Below are 12635 nucleotides of genomic sequence, written 5' to 3'. Positions count from 1 at the left end.
AAAATAAACTAGAAGGAAAAAAGAGAGAACATGTTCTTATATTATCACAATGCTGTTATCACACGCAAAAGAATTAGAAATAATTCTTATTATGATCTAATATGCAGTGTGTAATGACTTGAACATTTCTTTCTCCTAGTCAGGATCCAAACAAGGATTATACATTATTTTTGGTTGTTATGCCTCAAGTATAAAAAGGACATTTTAACAACAAAAAAGTAGGAAAGACACACTTTTAAGGACAACCCCCCGCCCTGAGTCTATTATCTAAGTTTAGCTTTACGAAGCACTCCCGCCCTCGGCCTGGTTTTTCTCTGCTGCGGTGTGGCCCTGCTCTCCGCAGCCGCTGCTGGGAATCTCTGCACCACATTGTTACAGATTCAGGGTATCAGAGTCAGGGCTGACCGCTCCCTCTCCCGAGCATCTCCTGCCTCTCTGCAATCCTGGGAAGTGCCCAGTCCCTGCTCCTTGGACAGAGGGCTGCAATACAAACCTTCCAGTCAGCCCAAGCCTGGAGAATCTGTCCCAACAGGACCTGCCTAAGCCATGGTTTCCAGTTGACTTTGAGTCTTAAACCCAGAATCACACTAATGACATATTGAGAAAATTTCATTCGGGAAGCATATTGGAGGGACCGAACCAAGCCTCTGCATTTTGATCTGACCAACCTACCTTCTAGAATTCATTATAGATATAAATCTATAGTTGTACCAAAAATTGGTTATTAAATGGTTGCTTCAGGTCACCAAGCAGTCTGAGACAGCCATGGACCTGTCCATGTCAGGAGCAAAAGAGGGAAGAGCACAGTCGCTGTATAGGAAAGTATAGAATCAGTGGAGTGAAAAAAACACTGAATGAGGCTGGTAATAGAAGATTTGCATTTGGGTCCCAGTTCTGCTGTGTGACCTTGGGCAAACTGTCTAGCCTCTCTGAGCCTTTATTTTCTCTTAGTGTTTTTCTCATTCTGCCTCTATTTATTTAGGAATAGCGGGTTATCCTCCGAGATAATATGTATATGTATTTCTCAAGAAACTATTAAAGGATAAATCTAATAAGAATGTTGTGGAAGCAAGACAGATATTTGAACCCCTTAAGTCACACCCCAGGGGACGACCAACCTGCCTACCTCTAGAGCCAGGCTGTTTATCTCCTTTCTCTGCCCTGGTCTATAATTAGGCAAGAATATCACCCTTTTCACTGGGCAAGATCTAACTGATTATTATTGCAGAAGAACACAGGAAGCTTGAACATTATTATTTTAGCTTCTAGCTCCATGATTTTAATACAAAAGAAGGAACAAGACAAATCCAGCAAAGATTTCATATTTGTATTTGCCAAGGAAGGCTTTCTTATCTGGTTGGATGTAGTCGTAAGCACTATGCCTTAAATTAGAAGGCACAGCTCCTTGATCCTTCTTCTGAAGCCCCATTAGCTACGAATCACACCAATTAAACTACAGCCTGCGCATCCTGGCTCTGGCCCTTCACCCAACCTGCCAGTGAAATCTTCAGAGAGAATTGCCCTTGGCAGCTGGGTCCTAATCATATCAGAAGTTTCCATTTTCTCCCGAGAGTTTCAGGTTTGCTCTCTCGTGTATGATGCCCTGTGTGGCTTTATTTCCATAGCCAAGACAGAAGTCACATCTCACAGCTTTTGAGACAAATTTCAGATACAGAGGAAATATTCTTCTAGGCAGATTGGGATTTTAAAAACCAGACAATATTATAGGAATTGTTTTTATCATCATTTTATCTTTATATTATACTATTCAGGTTATCAAACATTTTTATATCTGTTCCTTCATTTGATCCTGCCAGCAACCTTATGATGTAAGTGGGGTATTAACATTACCCCCATTTTATAAATGAGGAATATAAAGCTTCAAAAGATCTTCATTTTTTTTTCTTTTCCATTAATTGAGCACCTAGTCTATTCCTGGTGCTGAACTATGGCATTTATGAATGCTATCACATTTAATTTTCAAACAATCTGATGATGCCAGTGGTGTTTTTCTATTGTATAAATGAGAAAACCATGTCTTCTCTGGGTTGAATAACTAGCCCAAAGTCCACACTGTGAATCTAGTGAACTTAAAAGTTGGATCATATTTATCTCAGAGCCCTTAAAAAAATAATATCACAGCAGGCTACTCCCAATTGCCTAAAGACACAGGCTTTGCCAAATTCAAAAAGTTTCTGTGCTGACTTCATTTTGCAATGATCCTGATAATCAAAGAAAATCTGTCTTTATGAATCCATAAAACAAAGCTAGCGTGAAGCCAAATTGAAATTTGATGTATCTAATTTTCAGAGTTATATGCATATTATATGAAATAGCTGGTTGGAGATTCAGATTGTTGTTTGCCTATAAAACTTATTTCATTTCACACATTAAAGAATTTCTGAGCATTTGGCTTAAACCTCTTTAAATGGTCTCCAGCCAAGCTGCACAGAAAATTGTTCTAGTCAAAACAAATGATTCCAATTCTACTGAGAGAGAGAGAGAGAAAAAACATACCTTAATTCAGTGTGTTATTTAAAATTATCCTAAAAGATTTGATCTACTTCATAGTATATTTGGCAAACTAAAGAATCAATTTTCTTTACCTAAAATCTTTGTTTAGCTCATCCAATTCAGCAAACATTTATATTAGCATTTATTAACTGATAACCTTGTGCCAAACTCTGTTCCAAGTGTTAGCGACACAGAAAAAAAATATGACAATGTCTTGCCCTCACAGTGTCCATAACTGAGTTCTTAACGTTTGCTACTAGAGATGTACAAGAGATTAGTGTACACATCCTCTTCCTTTGTGGAGTGCAGAAAAGACAGCAGACTTGTCCTATTGTCTAGGACTCCTAGTTAAAGTTTGATTCTAGTGAATTTAGTTTTTAGTCTGTTCATCTCTCTACCTTTCTGTCTCTCTTCATCTCTCTGTGTGTCTCTCTGTGTCACACACACACATACGTGCACACAGAGTAGTTTGTATCCGAGGTAAGCCAAACAATATCTGTAAATGTGCATCCACGTCTGGCCAGGTTGGTGCACCATTTCTGATTGAATTCCTAATAGTGCATTTGATTATTTCTGTGTATGATTACATGAGCTATTAATGGTTTACATATGTGTAATGTATGATTAAGTTTCCAATACAAACCAAAGGTATTTAGCTAAATCCTTTAGTTAACATTTTTAAAACAAATTAGAAACTGTGGGAACCAAATCTTTAGCAGTGGGAAATTCCGTGTCACCACTTTAACACAGAAGCAGGTGGCAACCTGAAAGATGAGCTAAGTCAGGGGTTGAAGTGAAAGGTTAGTAAAACCCTTAGGCAGAATAATCAGCCTGGGGAGATCCACTGAGGTTCCTTCCAGTGGCCAGAGGTCAGCTCTCTTGAAGGCAGGTGGGCATTCCAATGCTCATAGGGAAGGAAAGCCCGTCTTCTAAAGGAGTCCATAAAAGCAGCATCCTTCCCAGCACGACTACTTGAAAAGCAGCCAGCGTGACAAAGCTCTAAGGGTATCCTTGAAGTCTAATAAAATCTGGCTGGGCCCCTTCTGTGCCTGTCTGGCTCTGAAATCCCAGGGCAACTTAGAAAAGAAGAGGTGGTAAAATGAGAACCGATGGTTATTTTCTGAGCTCCAAGTAAATAGAATTATTTTTGTCTCATCATACAAAAGAATTTCGACAAAGTATTGCTTCTTGGACTTGAAATATAACCAGTGATTTTTGCCTGATCCTCTTCTGGGTGACTATTTGGTTAGGAGTGTAGTGGAGAGAGAGCAATAATTTATTTGTTTGGGGCTTTCTAGTTCCAAACACTTTTGTTTATCATATTACAGTGATTATAAGGCTCATGTCTTCCCCTCTCTACATACGTACATTTCAGCTTGTGAAATCAGAATGAGTCTCATGTCCACCCTCTCCAAAAAAGTGCTAAGTGTTACTAATTGATGGTGCTTTTAAAAGTCAATACTGCTTAAAATGGTGAAAATGAAGTATACTGTGTTAGATATTCAGAACAACATTGTATGGAGGCAGAGATGATTTCCCCGTTTTATAAAACAGGAAACGTATCTCTGAGAGGGTAAGGGATTTTCCCAACATCATTCGGAGCCAAGACTTCACTCCAGCCACTCTGGTTCCAGGGCACTGCTCTGTGACCCTACTTGCTCATCTCAATCTACCAGTAACAATGTGGTCTCTCACAAAGATTTAACCTGCCTCAGTTTCTCCGTTGTAACATGGATCTGACTGTATTGGCTTCTTCCCACTGTAGAGATATCTCATTACCATCTAGAAAGCACTGCTCCTCACAGGGAAGAGATGGTTAAATGGCAGATGCTCTTTTCATATTCACAACAACAAACCAGAAAATTAAAGGCAGCTATGCATCAGCCCGTGAGCCCCTTGAGACAAAGATCTGTCCAGTGGCTTCAATGTCCCTATCAAATAGCATTGTGCCTGGCATATAATAAAGCCTGAAGAAGTGTTTACCAATTAAATGAAAGAAGGATGTTTCCCCTAAAGAAATGGAAGCATTTACAATTGTTCACCAGTATCTCATCCCTGGAGCAGTGATTAGATGCTGTGCTAAGAATAGATGTAAACTATTCCTCCTGCATCCTTCCCATGCACCCTTCCTGGACCCTGGTGACAGCAAGGGTCATGTCCAGGTAAACAGTACTGTGACCCCCAGTAGACTGCATACCATTGACATTTGCCCCAGCCCTAATGGAAGGTGCCCCAGAGCTTGAACTTCCTTAGCCTGTAAACCACCAAGAGCTTCTAGTTCAGGTTTGTCTATTAAAAGCATCACTTCTCAGGTTTGCAGCAGGTGGTCTCTTCAAACTACTTCCCCTGTAGAGTGGAAATGGATAACTCAGCAGGAAGCAGCCTCTGTCGCTTAGATGTGTGGAACCCCGCTTACAGCCCAATTATTTTACCAGTTGTTGTTAAAGCTGTGCAATGTCCATAATAAGCAAATAGGAATAGGACGCTGCTGTCCCCATTAATGCCACTAAGGACTACATATGCATTTGCACTGTCAGGAGCCACCACGGTCATAACAGTAACAAGTACGTTACATTTACAAAATGCTTCACGTCAAATCTCATTTTGATTCTCGAAACCACTTTGTGTGAGGAATCTTATGATTTGCAGACAAGCAAACTGAGGCTGAGTGATATCCCAAAGCCCCTCTCGTAGAGAAGGACAGGATTCAGGTTTAGAGCTGCACCCTAGCTTACAGTTCTGAACCCCGCTCCCTCTGCTCACTGCTTCCTCTGGTAACTGACAACCATGAGTCAGCTGGATGAGCTCCTAACTGTGGAGGGGAATGCCACCCGCCAGCTGACTTGGGGGAGGACATGCCCATGGCTTCATGCTGTAGTCTAACCCACTGAGCTTATGGTTTCCTTCTTGCAGACACAAGGCTGGCCATCTGAGCTTTGAAGATGTGAGCAGTTGGGGAGCTTTAATCAAGGCAGATTAATCCTACTGCATTAAACAACCCCAGTCCCCTCATAGGAGGCAGTGCCTCCTTTTCTGTGTGAATGATAGCGTAGATTTGCATTCTGGGTCTCCTTGTGCACCCTTGACAAATTGCAAGGGAAGCAAGTATACAGTAGAGCCCCCTCTCATGTGTAGGGTGTGGTGTTCACACTCTGGCATTTGTTCCACCCAAATGTCCATCAGTGGCTCAAAGCTTTGAGGTGATACTAATGGATGAGGTCACTAATATCCTGAAAATGACAGCAGTTTTGGAATTGGGCATAATTCCCCTGACCTCCTAATCACTGTGGATTTGTGAGAGGACCCAAAGGGACATTTAGTGGTTACCCTGCAGGTGAGCACTTCCATCCTGATGCTAAGTGTCCCAAAGTATGGCCATCTGTGGCTCTTTACTTAGTACAGAAAGGAGTTATGACTTTTGCAAGCATTGAACAAGAATAGGTGTTGAATTACACATGCAAATTATCAGAAGGAGTTATCAGTCATTACCAAAAGCCAACCCTTTAGGTCCATCAGCTCTCTCTTAAAATCTTACCAACATATCCTGAAGTAGATACAATTATTATTCCCATTCTACTTATGAGGAAATTGAGCCCAGAAAGGTTAATGACTTTCACAATCAGACACAGATAATAAATGGCAGAGCCAGGATTCCAACCCCATCCGCATAACCCAAATCTTGTACCCTGTCTGCTATTATCACCCATCGTGTCCAAGTGAAAGCAAATGGCACATCCCAATATGAATGTGTCTAGTCAGGAGCAAGTGGACTTGGATAACCAAGAATATGGATATTTTTTAATGGCTTATCATATAGAGAGAGGAAAAAGAGCTGGAGATGCTATCTCTTTAAACTCCTCAAAAACATTTGCCAAGTAGGGGGTTTTCAGTGGTTTGCTTCTTACTGCAAAAGAAAACCCCAAGAAATATAAAATAGATAACTTGTAATTTTAAAAGCATTTACCAGGCACCTATTTCATGCAAAGCAGGACAGAATCAGGTGCTGCTCCTTTAATGCAGTCTTCCTGCTTAATTTCTTTGTCAGTGTCCCACGCTGGAAGCAAACTCCTGCCAGTTCTGTATTACTCAAAACTATAGGCCAAGCACCTGGTACAATGTTGTTTACAGAGAAGGAGGAATGATAGACCCTGAGGTTTGGGGAACAGAGATGAGTGAGGCATCCCCACTCTAAGGAGTTTACAGTGCAAGAAAGAAGACCAGTATGCACATAATTAATACAGTAGATGAGAGGAATGGGAGCAAGATGTCAAGAGGCAGCGGTAAAGAATTGAGGAGGTCTTAGGTCCTAAGGGAGAATTATGGTGTTATACTAGGTATTATGATGTCCTGGAAACAAATTGGCCTCATAGAGATCCAGGGTTGAATGCTAGCTCCGTGTCCAATAAGCTCTGTTACCTAGAAGCTCTTCACTTTGGTGAAGTTAGTTAATCTCTCTGAACCTGTGTCCTCATCTCTAAATATTAGAGATTTGTTAGGAAAAAAAATTTTTTTTTTTTGAAAGATGGCCCCTGGGCTAACAATTGTTGCCAATCTTCCTCTCTTTTTTTCTTTTTTTTTTTTAAGGATTGGCACCTGGGCTAACAACTGTTGCCAATCTTTTTTATTTATTTATTTTTTTCTGCTTTCTCTCCCCAAACTCCCCCTGTACACAGTTGTATATCCTAGTTGCTGGTCCTTCTAGTTGTGGGATGTGGGACGCTGCCTCAACGTGGCCTGACGAGCGGTGCCATGTCCGTGCCCAGGATCCGAACCCTGGGCCGCCGCAGCGGAGCGCGGGAACTTAACCACTTGCCCACGGAGCTGGCCCCAGGAAAAATAATTTTTAAAGTAGATAGCACAGATACTACCCATTGCTCATGCTCAGTAAACATGAACTCCCCTTTAGATGATACAAAGATTGGAGCACTTTAAAATCTCATTTGAATATTCTCCTGAGTGTTAGGAATTTGACTGAAAAATATTTGAAAGGAGAGGGCATAGATATGAATAAAACATTTGGGGAAGGGTGAAAGGATTAACGTTAAATGCAAATGGTGGTATTAGATTTTGTTTTAACTTATTGAAACATGTGATTTTCAATACTATTATAAAACAAAGTCTTATATTTCACAGTTTACTTACCTTCTTTCTTGTTTGTTTCTAGAGCATTTCTGACTATAAATTCGTTTATCTCTGAGAAGGTGGAGACATATCCCCTATCCTCTCTCTGTCTCTGTCTCTCACACACAACACACATGCACATACTCATTCATGCACACACACACACACACAGGCACCATTTGTATTTGTAAACCCGGATCTTATTGTTTTTGCTCTGATGAAATTACTTGTACTTAAGTTTTAATTTTCAAAAAGGAGCAAAGAGAGGGGCAGTGTGGAGCATGGTTCAGAAGGGGCTCAGGAGCCCCTTCTGAACACAGGATTTATAATTAACATGACTGTCAAAGTGGAGAAGTTGAGAACAGGATGTATTCCAATTAAGAGAAATGCAAAATACAATACCATACAATACTCCCCCGTCCATAGTGGGTAATATAAACACCGTAGAATATAATATAGAGCAAACACTTCAAAAACATGGCAGAAAACATTTTAGGGATCTAATGAGCCATACAGTAAGGAGCACATAGTTTATTATTAAAGCAAGTATCGTATTGTGATATATAAAATGTGGCAGCTGGAAGAGCGTTACAAAGCGCTGTTTGTCTATAGGTTAAGTATCAGAGATCTGTTTCCAATGTATGACATTGCTGAGATAGGGAGAGCACAGAGATCACGGAGAGAACAATTAAAAACACAGCAGATTTGGGAATGGCAGTGTTTAGACAGGAATAAAGCTTTGAAATTAGACAGAACCATTAGCCTTGAACCAAGAAGTCCTAGAGAAGCATGTTGTCTTTCTTCATTAAAAAACCTTAACCTGGAAAACGGGCAATTTCAGTTCCTGCAGGCATTTTATAACTGAATTCATTTCATGATTTTGCTCACTTCATTCATTATTCATTCATTCATTCGGAAAATGTTTCTTGAACACTTATTATTAAATGCCTTCTGCATCCCAGACACTATGTTAGGAACAGGGAATTACAAGGAGAGTGAGACGTGGCTTCTGCCCTCAGAGAGCTCAGTCTAATGGGGGAGACGGGCAACTGCGCAAGTAACTATTTGGTGTGATAAGTAAAATAAAGTGGCAAAGTGGTCAAATAGGGTCAGGACTGGCTCTGAATGAGATGTTTCAGGGGGAACAGTTGGAGGTGGGATTTCAGGTTTTTATGTGGTAGGGAAGTCATCAAAGTTGTAAAGGATGGAGTCCTGGGAACAGATGGGAGATTTAGTGGTTCTCAGGTGGGCAATGTGTGGTATCTAGCAAGTGACAGTGTGGAGCGTGGATCAGAAGAAGCTAAGAGTTCCTGCACTGTGTCCCAGGTCATATTGCTTTCTTCTCTGAAAAATGCTAATGGGGCCTATATGATGTCGGTGCAAAGCTTTGACCCATACTTGCACTACAGTGCTCTACCAACCTGCCATAAACATGCTATTTTATCACATGTGCAGGTGCCTGTATCCACTACCACTGTCTAGACAGAGACCATCCCCATCACAAGGATACCTTGTATTGCCCGTTTATAACCACACCCACCTCTTCCCCCATGGACTTTTCACATATTGGGGATTTGATGGCAGTATGTTTTCTAGTTACGTTTGGAGAAGTAACTGATTTGTTCTTTTTCTCTCATGAATGTCTGCAAATAAATAATACTAAGTAAGTGGAACCTCAGTGTCCCACCCTTCTTGGTTGTGCATGTCCCTGTTGTTTGGCAAAGGAACCAACAACAGGGACGAAGGGCTGCTTTGGGTGTACATTTCTAACTCTGAAGGCACAGGACCAAATTTGCCACCTTTGTTTCCATTCCCAGATTACGCTCGATTTGAGGCCAAAATCCATGACCTACGAGAGCAGATGATGAATCACAGCATGAGCTCCGGGTCCGGGTCCCTGCGAACCAATCAGAAACGTTCCCTCTATGTCAGGTAGGCAATGGAGTGTTTCCTACTGTGATCTGCACTTGGTGAGCAATCCACCCATGCTCTTCAATACACCACTGTAAACCCTTAAGTTTAACCATTTTGAAGAAATTTACGAAACGTTATGCTAAATTAGTTAAAGGTCCCTACTTTTAACAAGTTCTTTGACCATGTTATGGTCCAGAGTAAAGTTCGTAGCACAGGTTGCAGTAAAAATAACGAGAAGAAATATTTTCTGTTCTGATAAATCTTAAATTGAATATGTGGGCCAAAGCCCTGGACATTTGCTCACCATCAGCATGGAAAGAAAATATTCTTATATCACCTCCTGACTTGCTTGATATTTATTGCATTAACTTTGGTGTATTGATTTGAAATCAGAAGTACTCTTTTAAAGAGTTACGTGTTTTTTGCTAACAAGTTTTTTTTTTTCCTGCTTTATCTCCCCATACCCGCCCTGTACACAGTGGTATATCTTAGTTGCAGGTCCTTCTAGTCATTGCTAACAAGTTTTGACAGAAGGACTTTCTTTGTGGCATCTCATTACCAATAGTTTCTCAGACCACAAACATTACTTATTCCTTGCCTGACAAAACTCATTAATTTACCAGAAAAAAAATGATTGATTGAACTTGAAATGCCTTCCAGTCCTTCATCCCCATAGTTAACTCCTGAGTAAGATCCATCATCACTGAACTATCACATGCACCTCTTCTTGGCATAGGCCTCCTATATTCCTTCCAAAATATACTTCATCAGTGCTGACTGTGCTTTAAAATTAATATGAATACCAACGGCCACAGGGGGAAAGTGATGCCCAATTAATGATCAAAATGAATCCAATGGAGAGTGAACCATGCCCATCCTCACTGTGTTCTCCTCTGACCACTGTGCCCCAGAATCTGGTCTGACTCCCACCTGAGGTCATGTCCTCCTCACCTGAAATTTCACTGTTTTTTCCTGGCATGAGGTGCATGTTATAGATACTAAACTCTGTCCTTGAATTGACTTGTCCTGTTGATTCCACTTTGGCTATAAAGTTATCTTTTGTGTGTATTAGGTAGGCACAGCAGGGCCAAGAAGGGAGCAGGATTCCAGAAGGCGGCAGGTTCTCGAGGGCCTTGATTTGCTGTCCACTCTGACAAGCATAGAGTCCCTTCTTATTCCAGGGAGTTCCAGTACCTCAGAAGCCCTGAGATTTTAAATTAAAAAAAAATCAGAATATTAATGTTCCACATTTTTTCAACTGCATTTTGGAAGATTATTTTGATACACTTCAGTGTAATCTGTGAAAGGAACTATTGAGAATCACCCTAGAACATGTCTTGCAGTGATGTCACAAATATGAGGGAAGTGGCTATTTCTGTTCTCCTTTCTTGTGTTTTCATTGCTGGTCTTTGTGATACAAAATATATTTTAATCTTGAAATGTTTTAGTCTTGGGTGGCAAATTGGGAAAATCAAATTAGGTTAATAGGATAGAGATAAATCAGTTAATGAAAATGAAATGGTATATAGAATAAAACTGGGAGGAAAAATTACCATATTTTTGATATCTTGTTAAAAATAGAATGCATAAAAACGTTAATGTACTAGAAGAAGTTTGCTGAAAATATATTGGTAATAGCTTAGTCCTTTAATTAGTTGTAGAAGATTAGCAAAATTAAATGAAGTGATATGATATTACATAAAACTAATAGATTTATTTAAAAGAGTAGTGTTCATCAGACTCAAATCTTTATTCTCTAAAATGATAAATAAAAGTACAACATACAAAAGAGACGAAGACAAGTCAATAGAGAATATTAGTTTGTTATTCTAACAGTTGGAGGTTGTATTGAAAGGAGGAACTGCTTTCAAACGAGGCTCAAAAGTAGCTGATGCTTCATGGGAAATTCTCCAGGTGATTTCTCATTTACAAAATGAGATCTACAAACACAGTATTTGGTTTCCAATGTTCAATTATTAATACTTATTTCAGACCTAGAGGGCTGACCTCAGCGTCTAAATGACTGTTAGAAGCACAGAACTAGAAGAGATGTAGGCCGTGCATGGAGTAAAATCAGAGAGAACTTACAAGAGCCTCTGGCCTTGTCCTCATGCAATGTGACAAAACAGACACCCCCACCCCTGCAAACAAAAAAAAAAACAATAAAATGCAATGAACAAGAAAGACCTAAGGGGAATCCTTACTAAAAATGATTCAGTAAGTTTGTACCTTTGTTGTTTTGGGGTTTTTTTACGCAAATTTTGGCTATAGGATTTTCATAGAGATGCCTACTTTATCTGGAGCACTTGGATAGGGCTAGCGCCAGTTGGTTGGGCTTATTTTAGGAAGTCAACCAGTTGCTCTCTCAGAATAAATGAGTAGCAGGGTTTCTCCAAGTATATAAATATCAGATGATAAGCATGTCGCTTCAATCTGAGAATGACATCCTGGAGTTTTCTTCATTCTGCTTAGCTTTACGCAATTCTACGGCTGGAAGGAACCTTAGCTAGCACTAGGTCCACTGTTTAATTTATAGAAGAGGAAACTGAGGCCCCAGGAAGGCAAAGATTTGCCTGGGACCCCACAGCTGTTTGGTACCAGAGTCAGCTCTCCTACCTCCCTTCTCCCTGCACCACGCCACCTCCCAAGGGCTCAGTTTACGTGGTATCAGCTGTTAACGCGAGTTAGCTATGATTCCCAATCTGCTTCACCAGCACAGCCTGGACTCTTAGATTAAGGAATAGGTTAGCCAAGAGGAGAAATTCAAACATAAACCTCTTTGGGGTTTTTACACAGGATAAACTGTGCTGTAGGACATATGGGATTTCTTTAGTAGTATTCGCATTTTTCCATGAAGCCAAAACGTAAATGAGAAAGCAAGCAATCTCTTTGTTCTGTGATAAACAATTTAGCTGACTTAGAATATTTGTCTGCACCACAAAACCACCCTTCCCCTTAGATTTACCTCCTCTTCCCTCTACACACACAGACACACACACAGTCACACGCCCTACCCTAGCCCTGCCCTGGCCGTGTCCGAGAGGCTGCATGTTCTCAGCAGCATGCAGAAGCTGGCCTCATTGCCC

The 12635-nt window shown here is 40.6% G+C and overlaps 1 protein-coding gene across 2 annotated transcripts in view; it reads left to right on the top strand.

Moving 5' to 3' along the window:
* DLG2 (discs large MAGUK scaffold protein 2) overlaps window positions 1-12635 on the top strand; it is a 1814300-nt gene that overhangs the window by 1658243 nt on the left and 143422 nt on the right. For both annotated transcript variants that reach the window (XM_046685982.1, XM_046685984.1), the window contains one exon: window positions 9453-9567. In XM_046685982.1, the coding sequence (XP_046541938.1) occupies window positions 9453-9567 (115 nt within the window). The remainder of the gene's footprint in view (window positions 1-9452; window positions 9568-12635) is intronic.

The sequence above is a fragment of the Equus quagga genome, chromosome 14 (assembly GCF_021613505.1).
Source record: "Equus quagga isolate Etosha38 chromosome 14, UCLA_HA_Equagga_1.0, whole genome shotgun sequence".
NCBI classification, from domain to species: Eukaryota; Metazoa; Chordata; class Mammalia; order Perissodactyla; family Equidae; genus Equus; species Equus quagga.
This window is presented reverse-complemented; position numbering and strand designations above follow the sequence as displayed.